Here is a 20,604-nt window from a genome sequence, read left to right on the forward strand (position 1 = left end):
GCACAGACTCTGTTCTCCTGGTATTAACATTCCTGCCTGCAGCTGAAAGAGCTTGGAGAGACTTCCAGAGTTACTTGACCTTCAGCTACATTTACAGGCTTCAGAAATCATACAGGCAATGCTGCAGGCTCCCAAGACGATACGGCAGCATCAACTGACAACATCTGATAATTTTATTGTGCAATGAAGTGATTTCTTAACCATCCAGAACAATGGCTGACAAGCTGGCCTGCATATTTCCCCACTGATTGAGTTATTTACTGATTAAATGTTTAGCTGACAAAATTTTGCACTCTCTGCGTGGCACCAGCTTACTCATGCAAATTTATACACTCGCGATGGCGTGGCCTGTAGCTGTTCAGTGTGGAGTGTAACCGTTTTCCACCTCTTGTATTATTGTGCAAATTGAAAAGCAATGGAGACCCACTAGCGAGCGCACACACCAACCAAGACATGGAGCGGTTTGTGTGATTAGTGGGATAGCTGTGTGTGTGGAGATGGGTAAGAGGGGAGGGGGCAGCCTTCATCTCTCTTTCACTGCCTTGGCAAGTGGGAAAGGAAAATATGATTATCCAGCAGGGGAATTGTTTCATCAACACCTGGAGCAGATAAATGAAAATAGAAGGATTTATGCTCTGCGAACAAGCTTACTTCTGCTGCCAGGAAACAATTAGGCAGGAAGCTGGAATACGATACCCTGAACTCTCTCTGCTACACCGTTGCTTTATAACGCTCCACCTTCTTTACTGTGTTTCTCTCTGTGCGTCTGCTCTCACTATTTCTTTCACACCAAAGGCCCACTTGAAGATCTGATGGCAAGCCATGGGGGAAGACCAAATGAAGGCAAAGGAAGGTATTCAATCCTGCAATGTGCCTCATTAATGAGCTGATCAAGTCTCTGGGAAGAGTTGTCATTTGACTCTGTGTTGGGGGAACCCATGGATGCCCAACGCCTGCACAGCTGAATATAGACTAACAGTGCTTCCTGCCTGCTGAGAAATTACGAAAGTGAAAATCTAAAGCAATTTGTGGTTTAGCCTTAAAATAAAGTTGTACAATTCCTGTTTTTGGTTTTAGTTCTAGTTGTTAAAAACCCATGCTGGTAAGATCTTTTTTTTTTTCCTGAAGAGCTCATTATGGTTTACTCATCATTAGGGGCACTAGCCTGTGCAAACAGAAGGTGTTTTGGACCAAATAGTTCTCTGTGGGTTACAAAGTTAATCCCACTATGGAGCCATTACAAGGACCTGTGTGTTTGCTGTCGCACCACCAGGAGAACACTGTGATTGCTCAACACTTGACCATGTCACTTCTGTACTTGATTTACAACAACAATAGATGACTTTATAGTTGGAGCTGTGAGTTGTTTAATTTTTAAAGTGGACTTCAAAAGGGTGCTTCCAACATTGAAAGCAGTAGCCAAAACTTACATGACAATCTACCTTGTGCTGCACAAAGGCAATAGTTAAGTGGCTTCTACTTCGGCAGTGCAAATGCAGTTTAATAGTGCGGGTGCTGGAAGAGAATTCAATTAACTTGACCAATCAACATACATTTACGTATAGGCCAATCATGGACCACATTTCTTTACATCGCTGAGTAGTCTCTATTGAGCTAAGAGCTAAGTAGTACCAACAGTGCAAAAACAAACTTCTATTGGTTTTAGGTATCCTGCAGTCCAAAAGCACCTTTTTTCATTGTGGCTTTTGTGGAACCTAAAATCTTTTTTGAGGCTGATAACCGGGGTAATGTCAAAAGTAAACATGTACCAAGTTCTTTCAAATCTACAGTATAAGATTAATGAGATCCACAAAATGTATATATATATATATATATATATATATATATATATATATGAATGATTTATCATAGACCAGTGAGGATTTTCAAACCACTCGTCTCAACATTTGACAGATTGATGTCTACTAACCTAATACGGAGGTATTGTTACACTGTACAGTCCAGCATTTGCAGCTGCAAAACTAATGTGCTCTTTATCCAGAGCTTTCAGTTGAATACTGACAAATATACTGCAAATTATTTGAAGTGGTCTGTCTTTATTCAGAAAACTAAAAACGCTTTCAGTGCTGTAATTGTAGACATGAGCTGAAAAGCCAACATTTCCCTGCCTTCATAATAAGTTCACAAACAGCTCTACTTAAAAACAGAGAAAAATTGTACTGGATGGCCAAAATGATTAAAACAGCAAAATGTGAAACGCCCAAGAGTAAATTTTGTGTTGTATTCCTAGTATCTAAGGCGTCATTACTCTTGAGGCTGTAAAAAAATGTCTGTGTTGAATTATAGACTACTATTAGCAAGATTTAAACTTTGTAAATTAAATGTAAATTCTGCTGCGATAAAGTCTGTTTAAAATCTTCAAAGTGTTACTTTAATTGGTCACACAATGATCACACATACAGCATTACAACTTCAAATGGCATGTTAAGTAATAAGCCATATCAGCAAAATTACATTGTAAGTGTGTCTATGAATAGGTTGGTATTTAAACTACATGGGGCTGAAGTTGATGCTGAGCTACGCAGCCGAGAGATGTGGAATGCAAATAGAAGCTTGGCAGAGTTCTGTTTATGTTCTCTCCCTCTCACACAGTGCCTGTTTTCTTTATTGACTCGACAACTGGCCTTGTGCTCCAGCTCGGAGTGTGTGTTTGTGTCTGCGAGTGTGTGTATGTGTGTAGTTTTGATCTCATTCCACGCCTTGGGTAAAGCCCTGCTGGTTCTAAGGTGTGTGTCCTCGTTTCCGATGCACTGACAAAGTGGCCCCTCTGAAATGAGCTGTGTGGCCTGTTTGCAAAAGAGGACCAGATGCCTTTTATTGCTTTTGATCTATGGGTAAACAACCTGCGGATTAAAAGGGGAAAAAAGAAAGTGGATGTATGAGCTTTCTGCATGGAGAGAATCAACAATTTCTGACTATAGCTCTTTGTGGCAGATCTGCTAGCCAGATCGCTCTGGGTGACAGAGCTTAACTTGTCCTCGCAGATTTTACAGCTTTGGCCATGTTACACTTGCCTTATTATATATCCCATTTTATTTCAAACACATTCTCCCTTTCCGCACTGCTGAGCACACAGCTTCTACACTCACTTTTATAGACATTCAAAGGATTTATAAAGTGAATCTCTGAGCTGGCACCAAGTTGAGTCTGTTTAATAGAGAAGATGACTTCCACAGAAGCATAAAAAAACATACATAGATGATTTCTGAATCTATAGCAAAGCAGGCACCTAAATTTAAAGTTTACCAAACTCTCATTAACATACCTTATCCAATTTTACACCTCTAAGAACTCTGAGGGTTATAAGGACTTTCAGTATGGAGCAGTTATAAGGACCAATGTGTGTGCTTTCGCAACACCCGGGGAACACAATATTCACCCGACGGCCCACGCAACCATGTCACTTGTGCATGTGAAGTTTAACAACATCAAGGATCTTCATGTTGAGGGTCTTTGGTTTCATTTTTAAAGCAGAGTTTGAAAGAGGCTTACAAACAGTCGTAAATGGAATTACAGGAGCCAAAACTAATATGACCAATCGGTAGTTTTGTGACGCACACAATTTAAAAAAATACATGTCAAAGCAGACAACTTTGACAGTTAAGTAGTTTCTACTCTAGTAATGCTATTGCAATTTAAACTTCAACTTACTTAGGTAATCAAAGAACATTTATGGCTGGAACAATCACATCTCCTTATGTCACTTGAGAGTCCCTATTGATTCTACAGAAGCACCTTCTCTGAAACAGGAGCTAACAGGCCCAATAAATATAGTTATCACAGCTACAAATAGTTACAGTACTGTCAGTGCTAAAACAAAGAGAAGATAAATTACAGCAAATGTGATAAAAACTGTGAATTGTCTCCAGCTGTTCAAAATCACCTCATCTTTCATTACGGTGGGTGCGCCGCTTATAGCCTGTGAACTTGTATTCATGACTTAGACGTTTTTTAGATGAGATTTTTATAGTTTGAATAAAACATGTTTTTTCATCAACATCTACATGACACTTTCATCGTTAGAAGGCATTGGGAGTTGAATTTTACACCCACAGTGTACTAACTAAGGTTTTTTACTACCTGTACAAAAAATTATAATTGGTGCACAGTTGTCTCTCCCTCCAAAGTGTTTGTGCAAACTGTCCCAAATTACATTGTATGTCAGCCATAATAATATAAACTTAGCTCCTTAGTTAGTCCCCACATTACTATCACAACTACAAGCCTGAATTTTTGCAGCCAAATGTTGTCAGCATGAATCATCTTCTAACTCACATTAGTCATTTTCTAAGACATGACTTCAGTCACTCACCATCCTACAAGCTGCTCAGTGGGAAGCTGGAGTTCTTTCAAAAAAGTTAATACATTCTGTACAGTTATAAAGGTTCTAAAGGCAGCCCTTACCAAATTTGTAAGCCAACTCTTCACACTTTTAACAAAAATCCACCGCTAATTAGAGGATCAAAAACCTAACATTTTAAACTTGATGATCAGTGTAAGTGTACCACCTGATAATTGCTTCACACTGCAGGAATAACAAGTGTAAATTTTACCTTTCTAACCTCCTGCAATAATTTCCTAATTTCCAACTACATTCTTACAAAAACTGCAGGCTTTGTCATTAATTTGGCACAATGTAGCACTCCATAGTACTGATAGAAAATATTAATTAGCTTAGCCATTCATGATTAATTCAATACATAAATAGGAATGTTGTATGTTGTAATACACTTGAATTATTGTTTTCCCAGCAGGAGATTAGCTAACATGCAGAAACAGCTGACTGAGTTCTCCAAAGCTCAAGTAATCCCTGAAATAATAGCACAAATCCCAGCAAGTTAAAAAGAAGATGCTGCAGGTGCTGAGCAGAACCGAAACAATGACTATGGAGAGGAAGCTCGAAGAAGTTCATTTCTTGATTGTTACTGAGAATGTGATGTCACTTGCAAATAAAATGTTTGAGTTTGTCAAATGAAAACAATAGAGCACATTTAAGAAAAACATTAAATTGATGGAATACTGGATCAAAGAAAAACTAATTCACAGTGAGTGAATTACAAGTGGATCCCAGTGACCACAGAAGACAGAAAACTCATCCAGCTACAGTGACAAGCATCAAGCTCCTTCTCATTCAGTATGTAAGCAGTGACTAACTCCTCCTCAGAGACTCCACCTGCGAAGCACTGATTCACACTCCACCAGCAAAGTGTGGAGGATGGGCGACTGTGTTCCTTCATTGTGACAGGAAAACTAAGCATGGCAGCTCAGCCCAGAGTTGTCAGGAAAATCTCATGCAGACAGTGATCGAAGCAGAGGTGGCAGTGGGAACTAAAGAAATTCTACATTGCATAACCAGCCTCTTATCTGAGCGCTATTATCTTGGCTTGTTGTACGGCTGCCAAAGCTATCATCCAAAAACACTGAAGCAACAATCCTTATTTGGCTTCGCCTCCACACACACACAATCAACATACCAACAAACAATGAGCAGTAATAAATTACAGCCTGTGTAATATTTCAGACAGGGTGCTGAGCAACTGTTGTAGGCATCCCTTGGTCTAAAAAGACTATTCCCCTCCGAGCTGGGATTGATAGCGAGTGATGGTAGCAGAGGAGCATGTCGACAACTGTTAACGCTAATTACTTTCACACCAAGAGCGATCTATTAAGAAAACATGCAGAAAGACTGTGCAATGTCACGACTGTGTGAGTCATGCCTTTGAAATCGAGGCCCTCCTTCAAAAACATGACCACATGGACTGGAGGTTGATTAACAAACTGCATGCTGTTTTTGAGTGCTTCAGATTCGTGCCAACATTGCCATGTTGCTGAATCCTCCCTTGGAAATATAAAAGCCTTAAAATTGTGTGATCTAAGCTAGATGCTTGAATGTACTGTAATTAAAGGCTGCATTTTTGTCCAAGTTGGAGAGATTTTCAACTTCCTGCCGTGTCCTAATTTGCTGTTCACAAAATTTACATAATTTTAAAGTACTTAATCCTTGAAATAACAACAGCATGGTGTCATAATAAACCCACTAGAGCACAGTGGTGTCTACCTTTGTGGTTTTATAGGACTACCTCCATATGAAGAGGGCTTAAGTTACTGATTACAAACTAAGAACCCAAGGTAACTTAAGCCGCTTTCAGTCACTTGCTGCTTTCCATTAATTGGATGGTAACTCATCGTGTCAGTGTTATATGTGATCTGTGTGCAGTCACATTGCAATTCAGCTAAGTACTGCAGAGGTGGGTTAATATGATTAGTCTAATACTACTGTTTGTATGGTCAATTCACCATCAAGGTGATATACACAATCATCCATTTTGGCAGAGATACCACCAACATTTCAGAGCTGAAATCCTCATTCTTTGCAGAACAAGTTTGGTACCTAATCTGTCACATTTGGCTTTGTTTTGTTTTTAAGTGCAAAGGTTTAAAAAGAGAAATCGACTTAAGTCATACTGATAATTGATTAATTAGTCCAATTTCTGCTTTTTTTCTAAACAACTGGTACTGGCCAAGTCCAAGTATGCTATAAGCCAATTAAAATATACAGATACCAGTGGATAGCGCAGTGTAGTAACACTGGACAATATGCCATGTATTGTTGCACTTTCTGCAATAGGCAGACTCTAAATGAACACAGAAGAGTATAATAATTTAAATCATTACTATTATTCTTCACTAATTAAACATGTTTACACTCTATTACAGTCTGTGAGTCCTAACCAAAGAATGTGGGATGAATAGAAAGATGCAATACCACAAAACTGTTGGTTTTTTAATCAATTAGGATCTAAGTGATTCTAAGTGATTGGTTTTGAGCTCCAAAGAAATCCTACTATCAACTATAACACACCCTATTATAATCGTTACTGGATTTCTTTTCCTTTTTCTTTTGATCTAGAATATTTAAATGTGTATGAATATTAAACTGTTGTATTCATGGGCCAAACAAACAAGCAAACTGTCTTCATAAAACAGCCATCAGCTGCCCAGATTTCTGAAGAATGCCATCTGTAATTGAGACAACCTAATAAACCAGCCTTTATTTATTTTTTAATTATGTTCTTCCATAATATGAGACACCTGTTTATTACTGCTCTGCTCCGGCTTTAATCACATCTTACTGATTTATCAATAAATTAATTTATTAATGTTCATGTTGATCACTATCAGAAGCCACAAACAAGCATATCTGCTACACAACGATGACATCAAAAAAGTTAATATTATAAAATCTCTTTCCCTGCTATGAGCAAAAACCATTCACACATCTGCTGATTTCCAGACTGACAAGTCGTTTTGCCATTAGAAAAACTTGACAATGATGATGTTATAAAATCTCAAACTGAGAAGCCTGCTGCCAGCCTCAGCAATGCTTTCTTGGAGGCGAGCAGAAGCAGACACATTGGCCTGATTTTGTTTTAACAATGGCCTTCCTGGCTCAGACCTGTTTACCAAATTACTTTTATTTTTTCATCTTTTTATATTAAGCAATCACCTCAGTTTGCAGGAGAGCCCTGCTGAAAACACTATAAGCACTTTTCCCCATAAGCACACATCTCTGTAAGAACAGTCAGCAGACCTTTGAGCTGAATGAGTCTCCAAGGCTGGAAAAAATGACCTGCACTCGCACGCAAACAAAATGTCAAAAAGGGATTCAAGAGATGTGAATGCTGAGGCAAGCCAGGCTCTCGGAGCTCTCGCTTTGCTCTCTGTCAGCGAAGGACACGGCTGAAAGGGAAAACAGCCATTACTTAATGAGCCACTTAAAGGCTGCCCTCTCTATTTACGTTTCATTATTTTTATGGTAAATCCTTCACAGCCCTCGTCTGCTCGTCATTCATTCGGAGAGTCTGTGGCCAAGTACTTTTATATCAACAAAACTCACGGGGCTGGAAAATACCTCAGCTAACTGACAAATATGATCACTCCGCGTTTATATCCAAATCAATTTGTCTTTTTGCCTCTATTCAAATGAAACGGGTCTTGTTAGCATTGTTTAAAAACATGCATAAATCAAGAAGGCGAGAAACTGGAAAGGGTTTGTGAAAGGTGATTGGGGGGGGTTGAATCAGCTGCATATAATTACGAGGCAAACCTTCGAACAGTGCGGCCCCTAATCCATCGCAGGCTCAGAGACAGCATCTTAATCACAGCATAATAACATCCTGTCATTCACCACAATATAAACACTGAGACAGGAAGACAGAAGACGGCTCAGGACGATGGGCAGGAAATGGATATATGTGCCTACAACAATCTACCCACGTGCTTTTATGTGCCACTTAATATGTGTCAGATATGTTGTAGTGGATCCACGTCTCTGTTATTCCTCTCAAGTGCCAGGGGAAAAAAGGGCTCCTTTTTCTGACTATTATTCTTTCAAAGAGCTGCTGCATTCAGTCTGTAGAGTGATACTTCAAAACAGACAACTGACAGTGCTTAAGAGCAACCTCAGCAGGGAAAGCCGGCAGTAATCCAACTCTTTCTCAACCTTCAAGAATTAAGAAAACACAAACACAGCTATTAATCCTAGATCATTGTAGAAGGTTTTTTAATGACTTGGAAGCGTTTGTACCACTGATTCAGCAACTGTCAAGAACAGCAAGCTGGCATCGAGTGTGCGCTCAGAAAGTCTTTGGCTTTCACTACAGTCATCTTCGCTGAGGGATAAAAAGTTGTCTTGTAAACAAGCTAAAAATAAATTGTGTGTTCCCGGGAAGAATATCAACTATGTCACACAAAAGCTTTTTTTTTTTCTTTTGTAAACACTTTTACTCAAATCTTACTCAGTATTACTTGATAGCTTGCTGTGTTTATCACTGCCTTTTCTGGCACCTTTTATATGTTGAGAAACACCTGAGGAATGGCAAAAATCTTGTGAGGGTGTTTGTCTCAAACATAACTAGGAGCCACCTGTAAAACAGATCAAGTCCACTCTGGTTCTGCTTGTTCTTCCACTGTTTGTTCCACCATCTCACCTGCACCAGTTCTTTTAAGTCTAACAGACTGCTCAGTGTCAACATTTTATGGGTTCTAGCCAGCTCTGCATCTGGCTTTTCTGCCTCTGAAGGTCACTGCCCTATCAGGTTGAGATTGAATTAAAAGCAGTGAGGTGCTTTGACAGATTCTGGTGGTGTAATTCGTAAGAGCTCTGACATTAAAGACACTTAAGTAATTTTATCAATGAACAAGTTGCATATTGGTAACGCAGCGACATCACTACAAAGAAATAATACCACTACTCTGCAGGAACGGCAGCAGAAGAAGAGTGTACAGGAAGTGCACTCTTCTCTTCAAACATTTAGTCTTCTTTTAAAATTATCAGCAAAGGTATTAAGAATTATACTCAAAGCAATACCACTGTTATATTTGAATGACAACCATTTAACTGTAACAATACCACTCAACTGCAAAGGAGACCTTCAGATATTAAGATCCAAATAATTATAACACTTTTTCATTTCTGCTTCCTCCCAGGTACCTTTAGAAAATGAACTCTGACTTTATATGAGCTGACAAAGTTTTCTGGAAAAAAATATCAACAAAAATGACTTAACTGTCAAAACATAGTCATCAGTATCTACTAGTACCTATAATACATAAACTGACACCACCTACCACCCCCCAAAATGTAATCTCTTACTAAACTTTATTTATTTTAGCTATTACATATTACCTAACAAGCAACTGATTATCTATTATTCCTTTCAATTATTTTCTTTAACAGAAAAATTGTTAAAAAATCACTGGTTTAATTTGCTGTTTTGTTGAATTAAAAGTAATTATATCTTTCATTTCCTATTTCATTCTGAATGTGTTACACAAACAGCTATCATGAAACCACCCCCCACCCCCACCCCTTCCTAGTGTTTATTTTGTGACAGAGAAAATTTCCACATATGACACAAGTGAGGTTTCGCTGTAAGTGATAGTTGTCCTTCCAGAGCCACATCATCACCCTTCCACAACACACAAGACCCTTTCTTGAGTGGATATATTTAGGTCACTGGTCGATGGTTTGGACAGAAGAACAGACGTGTGTGTGTGTGTGCGTGCAAAGAAAGGGAAGGATTGTGAATGTGACCGTGCATTTATCACCCACGCTGTTGCCTACAGCGTGTGACAGTTAGAGAGAGAGCCAAGGCCCGGGGACGTCCCACTAGCATTAAGAAAGCTCTCTCTGAGGAATGTGTCAGCCAATGGGCAGCCGGCCTGCCTTGTTAATTAAAGCTGGAGTTGTTTGTCAGCGCCGGCATATGATGCACACTCCTATCTCTGTCGGGGGAGCGTGAAAACACCAAGCAAAATAGCTGCAACCCTTGCAACAAATCTGCTGCCTCACCATGGAGGCAAGACATCTTACCACAGCAAAGACTGCTGCAAGTGTCAGGATCAGTTTGCACTCTGGTCCTCAAGTGGAAATCTACAGAGCAGAAACACTATGCTGACCATGAGGAAAAAGGCGGGAAATTATAGGACTTTTAGACTATTTTTAGTCTAACCCATTATTTCAACAAATCATCACCTGAAGCTCAAAGGGTGTCAGCACAATTGAGCAAAGGTGCAGCCAGGGTGGTATGCCTGTCCTTTATCTGTAGAAAGTAATGTTCTTAGTTGAACTGTCTCCTTTTGAGCCGCACTAATGATAGATAATAGCTAACAAGTGGTGCTATCTGAGTGCTAACCATAAAGTCAATATTTTAAGTGGAAATCCGTCTTCGCTGCTGCTCCCATGAGGACTTCAAAGCACCTGATGAAATCTAAGAAAACATCTTTGTATCTGGAAAGCTGCTGGCTCAGATCCATGTACCAACATACAGAGTGAGAGAGTGGAGCACCGACGCACAGCTTCCCAAACAACCACTTTCAAGCTCCCCTCGGGCAAGGCACTTCATTTCCCCATACTGCACAGCAGAGCTGCTTCAGCGGCCAACAGCAGATGATGATTAGTGTGTAAAACTGTAGGAAAACACAGCCGGGGAAGAGAAGCAAAATGTCCCTTGATAAATACAAAAACAGACTGCAGATCCCCCTCCACAATTTTGACACATGAGCTCATTTTCTGCAAGAAATTCTGACCTATCGGCCTCCTGCCCTTGACACGGTTGTAATGTTGCTAAAGCAACTTAAATCCCCATTAGAGTGAATTTAGAAGCTTGCGCTGCGGAGTGAAAACCCCAAACAAATCTGTAAATTTATGTTAAAGCAGATGAACAGAAGGATTGTGGATTAACAAGTGGGGATTTGCTACTCTGAAGTCTCACAGAATGGTGCAAATAAAACATCCTATTAATCCTGTGACAGATGGATAATTGTGTCATTTTATTTTCCGCTCTCTTGTTTGATACCCACAGGGAGAGTTTTGCAGGCTTGAAGTTGCAGCCGGTAATTGTTTTACTGCAGTGCTGTGAGGTGACAAACTGTCCAGGAAATGTCCAGGAAATTGGCCTTCCAGGAACCAAAACAACTTCCGAATGTGGCTCATTCTGATATACGCTCAGAATTGCTCACGTTTTACTGAGCCACCTGACTGCACAGATAGCAAACCATTTTCTAAATTCCACTTCAAAAAGAAGATATTACTTACATGCCATCCGAACCCTACTCTCTGCTCCTCCAAAAGCCCACAGCAGCCGACTGAATCATCGTTGAATCATTCCGAGACTCTTTTTTTTTGTTGTTCTAATCGTTATAAAGTGCCTGTGACAAAGCACCGCAGCTGGGTTTGTACAGTAGATTTGCTCAGGTAAGTAAGCAGCTTTCCTACGAGAAACCAGAGGAATCAAAGCAAATAAACACGACGTAATCAAATGCAGCCATGGCTGCAAATTGCTTTCGGCTGTGATCAAACCGGTTATGGGGAGCAGGCGAGACCACCGAACAGCCTAAGTCTTCATCATGGGAGTTCGATCCTGTCACTGCAGAGCTGGAATATCAACACCGCCAACGAAGTGAGGGCGCTCTGAGCCAAAGCGCTTTGAGGAATTATAATCTTATAATCTCAGTTCATAAACACGCAGTTGTGCAAAACTTGCAGATATTGCAAAGTCAACGACAGCACCCAGAGTTGACATGTATTTTAATGAAATATGTTTACCGTGAAGTGCTTTAGAGAACAGATTAAAGAGAGATTAATAGAAATAATAATAATAAATGTGTGTAAACATTGGTATGTTCCAGGGATGAAAGCAGCTTGACTGCATGCCCTGTTGTAAACTCAGATATTGGACATCAGTCACTTCAAATAGGTTAAGAAGACCATACAGCAGCTCCTCTGAGGCTGTGCTGGCTTACTGGAGCATGATGCAATAGGTCAGCATTGTTCCCTGACTGCTGCGTCCTCCTCATAATTGATGAGTAATTAGCACAGGTAGTGTAGGTCATGAGTTCCACTCAAGCACACAGTGAGTAGGTGAGCGCATGAGTCACGCTCAATGATGTGTTGCTTTCCAGAGGGCTCGCACTTTTAAAAGGGCGTTTCGTGCACGGCGGTGCGGCTTATTAGCTGGAAACAAATGGGATTATTGTCATATACAGTAAAGTGAGTAAACAAAACGTGAAAGCAGAGTCAAGGCGCTTACTTCATCTACCGTGTGAAATCAAAGGACAACACGGCACAAACTGTGTGTGCACGTCCCCTTCTTTTAATTTCACCACATCCAGCAGCATCCTTTAATAAGCACACTCCATTTGCATGCAAATCAGACCAATTACCAGCAAGTAGCTGGCATGAAAGTATCATTTCACATAGAGCCATATCATGCCTCATTTGCTTAGCCTTGAAACATAAGCTTCTATGTAGAATAGAGTGCACTGTTATTCTTTGTGTTCACTCATCGTGGGTTCAGCACTTGACTAAGAAAACTATTATTGCTGGTAAATGTGTGAAACAGAAATTGGATAATTATCCAGCTTCAGCTCCCCTTCCAGGAGAAAGAGACACCACTTTTATTATGATGAAGAAACCTAACCTCGACTGCAACTGTGTACACAACTTATGGGCAACTTGTGAACTAAAATAACTGCACAGGAGCGCACAGAAGAACACCGCAACAAGTCATTAGGGCATGAAAGTGAGGTGGCTGGTATTTTGTCAGAAGCAATCAAAGTGTTTCACACTCAGCAGATGTCAATGTAGCACAAAGGGCAGATATATTCACAAATATGCCATCACAGAGGAAGAAACCGGGAACACATCTTGCATTTTTGAAAGCATGCCACCAATTTATCAACGCGGAGAAATCCCGTCGACTAACTGTGGCACTAATCCACTAATCCTAAGAAACTCCTTGTGAATTTCGGCAACAAACGGTTCCTCAAACGATGATTAGTCCTCTCCTGCTCACACCGCGAAGGCCTGAGCAATATCAACCCACTGCTGACCCAGACCATTTGGAACTTGTTAAAGAACTGCTTCTCAGCTTTAAAAAAAAAAAACACTGAATCCTTCAGTGAGAGTGGACAGCTGGTTGAGCTAGTCTGAATTCGACAAATCCAGTGACTAAGCACAATGTCAGCCATGACTGCACCATCGCTAGTAAGCATAAATGGGAGCTTGTGACTGAGCTGTCATATCAACTGTAGAGTGATCCATGGGCTTCCAGATTAAAGTGTCACCTAAAATGTGCCGACGATCCATTGGCTCGGTTAAAAGCAGTGATTTGTACCAATGAAAGCAGCAGAAAGTCGTCACTTCTGCGAGAATACCAAACAGCGTGTATGTTTGACTTGTCATAATGAGATAAAGGAGATAAATAAAGAAGGATGTCACAAGAGAAGGGAGGGGGGTGTACCTCCTTTTAGCCTGAAATCATCCTTTGACATCCAACAGAGTGATGACAGGAACAGACTTATCAGCACACAGTGTATCAGCCTGTAACAGATGAACCCTGCAGTCGGCAGTTTATCAAAAGGCAGAGGAGTAAGCTGATGGCTCATCTAGTGAATATGAAACAGCAGCCACAAGTGACACACATCCTGTTTGTTTTTCTCAGCAAACCATAGGTTGCTTATAATTAACTTCTCAGTCGCCAACACTTGTAACATTAGGTAATCCAAGCAGAGTGATGCAGTAGCTTCTAAGCACTCATATGACAACACAAGCCAGGAAAAGCAGCAGGATGATAACACACAGTGACTGGGCTGCACAGGTGTCAGTCACTGCTCCAACTCTTCTTTATAACCAGAGGACTGTGGAGTCTAATTGGCATCCTTTTAACAGAACTGGTGGCAAATTAGACCAGTCCTCACGTTGCTAGCCTCATGGAGCACAAAAATAGAGACTAATAAGGATCCAGGTCTTACCTCCAGGCGGTCCAGGCTGGTGAAACTGGCAATAGCAAATCCATCAATGATATCCTCCTCCTGCGAGCTGGACTCCCGTCTCTTCCTCCGAGGGGGACGGGGGGCTCTGGTGGTGGCTGCGGCGGGGCGCGGCGCCTTTTTAGCGGCCAGGGAGGCGGCGTCTCTCCCGGGACCGTGTCCCTCCCTGTCGGAGCAGGAGGAGTTGGGGTCGGGGCTGCGGGCTTCTCTGCTCCCCGGCTCCCGCAGCCTCCGCACTCTCTCCCGCTTGGACCGGCACCTCCGACCCTGCTGCTTCAGTTTGCCATCCATGTTGTTGGAAAACATGCAGTGTCAATTCAAGGAAAAGGGGTGGGAGGGGGAAAAAAATAATAAAATAAAAAATGTAACTCCACAGGACGTGCACGCCTACACGCTCCCCGCACCGTGTAATAACAACTAACACACACTGGACTGTGGCGTGCAGGCTGCGCTAGAACGCGAAGGGCAGCGGCGTGCGCGTGCGCGCGAACAAATATAGCCTTTAAACACTCAGTGACCTTGAGTATAAACCTCCCCGATCTTCGGTGCGATGAGCGAAATGTTCAAGTATCCCGGAGAGGCGGCGGGGAGCGGCGCGGCGCGGCGCGGCACGGCGCGAGTCCACGCGCGGTTCCGTCACGAATCCGCACCGTGTCGACGCGGTGTCCGTTAAAGCAGGTGCGGAACGGCCAAACTGTGGGGAAATCCACACATTTACGCTCGCCTCGCAACTTTTGGTGCACGGGAACGCGAGCGGCGATGGGGAAAAGCCTACACCTCGCAGCAGCATAGGTACGCAAACAAACAGCGCAGGGAAATCATGTCGCTGCTGGCCGTTGTTCTTTTCCGCCACCCCAACAAGCCATGATCCAAGGCTGTCAGATCCACACACACACACACACACACACACACACACACACACACACGAAAACACAGCTCCGGGTCTACTATCCGTCCGAAACCGAAGCTCGATGTAAGGCTGTCGGGATGAGTGAAGAACCCCGCGTTGAGTTTTAACTCCTATTCCTCTCCTCGCTTCAGGGCTAAAAAAAGGAAGTCCTAGAGCTACTTTAATGCGCAATATTTCCGAAATGACCCGAACCGTCCGAATAAGCCAAGCATCCAGTGTGAAATCCAACTCCACGGGGCGACGAGGCGCTCTTTTCCAGCTCAGATAATGTAGAGTTTCCTATAAAATCCACTCCAGTCCGTCCCCTGGCTGCTCAGTCGCTCAGTGGCTCATGGTATTTTCAATTCGCATAATAAGGCTTTGATAAGTGCCCTTAAAGCGACAGGAGTGATTAAAATCTTCTCTCTTCCCCCCTCCTCCTCCTCATCCTCATTCCCTTCATCCGAAATTAAGAGACGCACTCAAGCTTCAGAGAACCCACATAACTGACGTATTTCCGCCACCTCTGGCCTACAATTTACCAAAGGAAGGAAGCTGGTGTAAAGAAAAAAAAAAGAAAAGAAAAGAAAAAAGAAAAAGGGGGAAAATCATCCTTTCATACTGTTGGGGTATATTTTGTCACACATTCCACTATTTTAGTGTCTGTCTGTCAGAGCCCATAGCTATACCACATCATGTGTTTCCCAATAACAGGCTGTCACTTGTGGAAAATGCAGGGCACACACACTCACACACACACACACACACCCACACAGATACATCAGTCAGATTCTGACAGCTGCTCCATCCTGCTGGCTCCGATCATCAACCACTATACTCCCTAAATTCCCCATCAGAGAACACAAAGTGTGTAAAGCTACATTTTATTGTCACGCAAAGGTCAATATTTCATGAACGCACAGTAAATATTTGAAATCGAGGGTGTTGTCATGCTGCATTCAGCAGTTATTATAATTTTTTTTTTATTAAAGCCTGAATTCATGCATAGTTCTGAAGCCTGGGGTTCCACTGGGATTTCCAGGGAATCCTGCATGTGCAAAGGAAAGCGGGACCTAATGCATCTGCATTCAATCAGGAATTAGGGTAATGACATTATATAATGACTGCATTGTGTAACGGTTATTTCCACTTTAGGTTTCACTGCCCTACTGTGCTTATTACTTCACTTTCACTGTAATGAACACTTGTGCAAAGCTTATATAGTTGTAAGTTATATCAGTTTGGGAAGTTTTATCTAAAAGCGTGGCAACGGCAACCTTAGATTAAATACTAAAGTCACTGAACTTGACCAAAATGTAGGGCATAATAAGTGAAAATACATTTCTTCTTATACATTATAGATTTGTCGGAGAGAAACATTTACAGGTTCCACTTTATTCAGACTTTCAGAAGGAACTTAATGATCAATGCAACTTCATTCCTAATAAAAGTCAAAGAAGTAGTGCCTCTTTTGCAAATGCCTGGCTAGTTTTTGCATGATGCTTTGCTTATCTGTGCGCAAAGTTGCTACACCTTTTCGAACACAATCAAGCTACAGTAATCTAATTCAATCATTTGACGCCTTGAGCGGTTTACAGCAAAACCACACAGTCACGTTTAGAGCCTCCTCTAAAGGCTTTCACCCAGTTTTTACTTTTTAAAATTCTATTGCAATGCATTACAGCATTTCATTTAAATAGATTTGAATTTCTTCGATTCTATGGAAGGGACCTACATAAAACCTGTGTGTCACATGATCTTAATGCACCTGTTGTGAAAGCGCCCAGTGTCCAAATCCTGCGCCTTCACACTGGATGAAGACTTGCTAAAAACTCAACCAGAACTTGGATGGTGGTTGCAGAGTCTTGGCGAGGTCTTTAGGTGTGTATTAAGAATGCACTGGGCTCCCCGTTATGTGTGGTAGGTTGTGGGGAGTTTTCAGAATGCACGGAACTTCTGAAGCAGGTAGGTCAGTGTAAGGCATAGTATAATGGCAAGGTAGTCATGATACCTGCACACACTGGTGTGGAATGGGTTCTTGAGAATTTGAAGCAGGACCGGTCAGGTTGGCCTCATGCCTAGGCTACAACTGTGACCGTGACAAGATTATGGGCATAACCTGCCTTTGATACCTGACCTAGTAGAATTGTTCTAGCGTAGCGTAATCTAGTGCACAGCTGCATTTAGATGTGGTCTGGGAGAGTTATGCCAGAGTGGGGCCCAGGATGCGGTACCTAGTTTTTTTTTGTCAGAAAGTGCCACTGACATGTAGAGCATGGTAAGGGTGCAGGAGTGGGCATGAAAAACAACAAGAAAAACTGTTTTGGCATCATGGTTGCTTTCACACTGAATGTGGTTTTTCAAATTTGCTACAGTTCAACCACATTCAAATAGGTCAAAGGTTAGTGGAGAGCTAACCTCTGCAGCACCATCAAGCAAGTCGTACATTAAAGACGAGGGAGCTCTTCAAACAAGACAGGAGTGACTTTTTTGATGAAATTTATATTAGGGTTTGGTTATGAACAAATATCCAAAAAGGAAATGTTTTACTAAGCAGTGTTAAATTAATTCTCAGAAGAGCTGAAGAACATGGCACTACAGCTTTCCATTAAACAATAAGGTGCAGACTTCTTGAAGAAGCTTAGGACCCTCTACTTTCTCAACACCACAGACTGATAGAAGATGTATCTACAGTACAAAAAGTCTCTGGTGGAGAGTGAAGTTTTTGTTGCAGCCATCTGTTGGAGGAACAGAATCTGACCAAAAGGCAGAACACACTGATACAGAAGGCTGGCTCCGTGGTGGGGACTCTTGGATCTGATTGTCGATAAAAGAATCTTGCACAAGTTGCTGAGCATAACAAAGGGGGCTGCAAAGCCTTTGTGCAACATACTTATTGTGTGCAGTAAGAGGCATCTTCATTTTCACTGCAATATGGACCTGTTCAAGAGGTACGCTCTGCAGAAGTCTAACCAAATGACTCAGACAGGTAACAAGGGGGGGGGGGTGAAAGTAACTCTGAATGACAGATGAGACTCCACAGCAGACTGTCTGCCCATACGAGCACAGAGTTAGAGTCTGTGTCATGACTTTAACTGTTAAATATATATATATAAAAACACTGCTTGAAGGAGATGGATGTCAAAAGACCGCAAAAGAAAACCCAGTGGTCTAAACTTTAAGAGACATGAACAAGTAGCTGAGTTGCTGCAAGAGGTATTGACTTTGAGAAGTCAATACTTCCACACTGAAGTTTTTTTTGAAACCATCTTTCTTGCTTGACTTGCTCTGAATAAATGGCAAGCTGTATAACAGAAAACAAAAAAATAAATGGAAAAAGAAGCAATTTCTTTTGTAAAGCATTATATTTTATATTTCAGTTTGAGGCCTGATCATCATAAAAGTACTCGTTTTCTATACAAGTCTGACACAATATAAAAATATTCTAGAGACTGTTTCCAGATCTTGTCCTACAGTGCTTGGCTGATATGTGCACAACTTTTTGTAACACCAACAGAATGTATTTTCTTTACAACAGAGCAGGGATTTGAGCATCTTACAGCTGTCTTCTGTTCTAGTGTGAAATCTGGGGGTATTGATTTTTGTGGAGCTAAAGCATTTACAAAGGATATGGTCTGTATGTATGGAGAGGTTTTTTTTTTTTTCTTGTTCACTTCAGATCCTTCACCTCTCAATCCCAAATCTAGGCCGCACACACACTCTTAGAGCTACCGTATCTCGGCGGAAAATAACCTTAAGCGAGTAACGTCTTGACCTCGGCGACAATAAATGAATCCTTATCGAGGCCACAGACGCAAAAGACAAACAATTCTGCCACTTATACATCATAAAAGCATGACAGCCTCCTTCAGCTCGGCTTCCAGCGTGGCCGGGGCTAAGCGTTTCAAAGAGACTAGTGTTTGAGTGACTGCGATGTGGGAGCTCAGAGTCTATAGCTATGGATTAGGCTCATAGCAAATAGTAGCATGGAAGAAACAGAGGTAATCTCTTTCCTCTGCTTCATGGCGCTCTCTCCATACCTGTTCTTTTTTTTTTAATCTCCTTACTGAATTAGTTCTTGCAAAGCTGCTCAAACAGAGAGGGGTTTATTCAACGTTGGTTACAGCGGTTAAAATAACATGAAAATGACACCGTCCATTGGTTTTAAAAATTGACAAGCTATCACCTGGGTACTGACCGTTCTCCAGGCTGTCTTCCTCTACTTATATAAACAGTGCATGAGGGCATTGGACAGTCATAGCCACAGCTGTAAGCCTAACCCAGTTATATTTGAGCACACTCAGGCATACAGTTTGATGGCTTTCCTAAAACATCCTCATGCATACTTTACTTTGTACAGTCTATGGTTTGATCACCTACAGCACACTGTACTGTACTGTAGATAATTTACTCTGCAGCACAAACTATTTGCATGAAAGGACTTTTACTTTGCATTTTCACAGAGGATTCTTGCCAGAGCAGAAAGTAGCTACACCTGAACCTCTAAGTGAAAAGTTTTTAGTATTTCTGGTATTGCTTCCTGCCCTATAAAGATCACTGAAGGAGTAGAGGGAGTCTTACATCCAGCTTGCACACATTTTGAATTTATTAAGTGTTGGCCTCACATATTTGGGGTTCATTGTTAATTTTTGCTAACCAAGTTTTGAACTGCAGCTACTGTAATCAAATTATAAAGACAAACTTTATTGACTTGTAGTCATTGGTTTAACATTTAACTAAAAAACATAGATATTTGTAATTTTTTACTGACAATCAGCAGGTCACATTCCAAGTACTTCTCATTGTGAAAGAGCTTTGCTTAAAACTTTAGCATTAACTCTCGAAGCCAACCTTGTTTGTCTTTTCGCAACATAGCTAATTAACTTCAGGACTGGTTTTAATAAAACTTCCAGAAAGCAATCATTTGATCTAGCTCTACATCTGATTACCTTTTGGATATAACCCAATTAAAGATGCTGCCACAGCAATTTGACCGTAGCCAACACGAAAATGTATATAATTCAGCCAATTTTACAGATATTGAGCTAAAATTTATTGTGGCTGTATCTGAGAATTATTCACAACACATACTCATTGACTAAGCACATCATTGACCAAAACAGGTACTACTTCTTCATTCCTCAATACAAAATAATCTTAGTCTAAAACTCTGGCATGAAATGTGGTGAGCGATATGTATTCCTGTAAAGTCATAGGAATGCAAGGCCTTAAATTTTTAGTAAAGTGTCCTATTGACTGTTAGATCAATTGTTATAAAATCTGATATAGTTCTCTTTGTGCATGCAGAGTACCTTCTGTTAACAATCTTTAACTTCCTCTGGGACCACAACCAGATCAGA

At 41.2% G+C, this 20,604-nt stretch overlaps 1 protein-coding gene across 9 annotated transcripts in view; it reads right to left on the bottom strand.

Moving 5' to 3' along the window:
* Positions 1-15,716, bottom strand: part of fbrsl1 (fibrosin-like 1) — a 279,706-nt gene extending 263,990 nt beyond the window's left edge. For 7 of the 9 annotated variants that reach the window (XM_037980515.1, XM_025005586.2, XM_017414623.3 and 4 more), the window contains exon 1: positions 14,338-15,716. In XM_037980515.1, coding sequence (XP_037836443.1) covers positions 14,338-14,661 — 324 coding nt within the window. In that variant the 5' untranslated portion in view covers positions 14,662-15,716. The remainder of the gene's footprint in view (positions 1-14,337) is intronic. The other 2 variants (XM_017414626.3, XM_017414625.3) reach the window with 2 other exon arrangements.
* Between the last annotated feature and the right edge of the window lie 4,888 nt (positions 15,717-20,604).

The sequence above is a fragment of the Kryptolebias marmoratus genome, linkage group LG1 (assembly GCF_001649575.2).
Source record: "Kryptolebias marmoratus isolate JLee-2015 linkage group LG1, ASM164957v2, whole genome shotgun sequence".
NCBI lineage: Eukaryota > Metazoa > Chordata > Actinopteri > Cyprinodontiformes > Rivulidae > Kryptolebias > Kryptolebias marmoratus.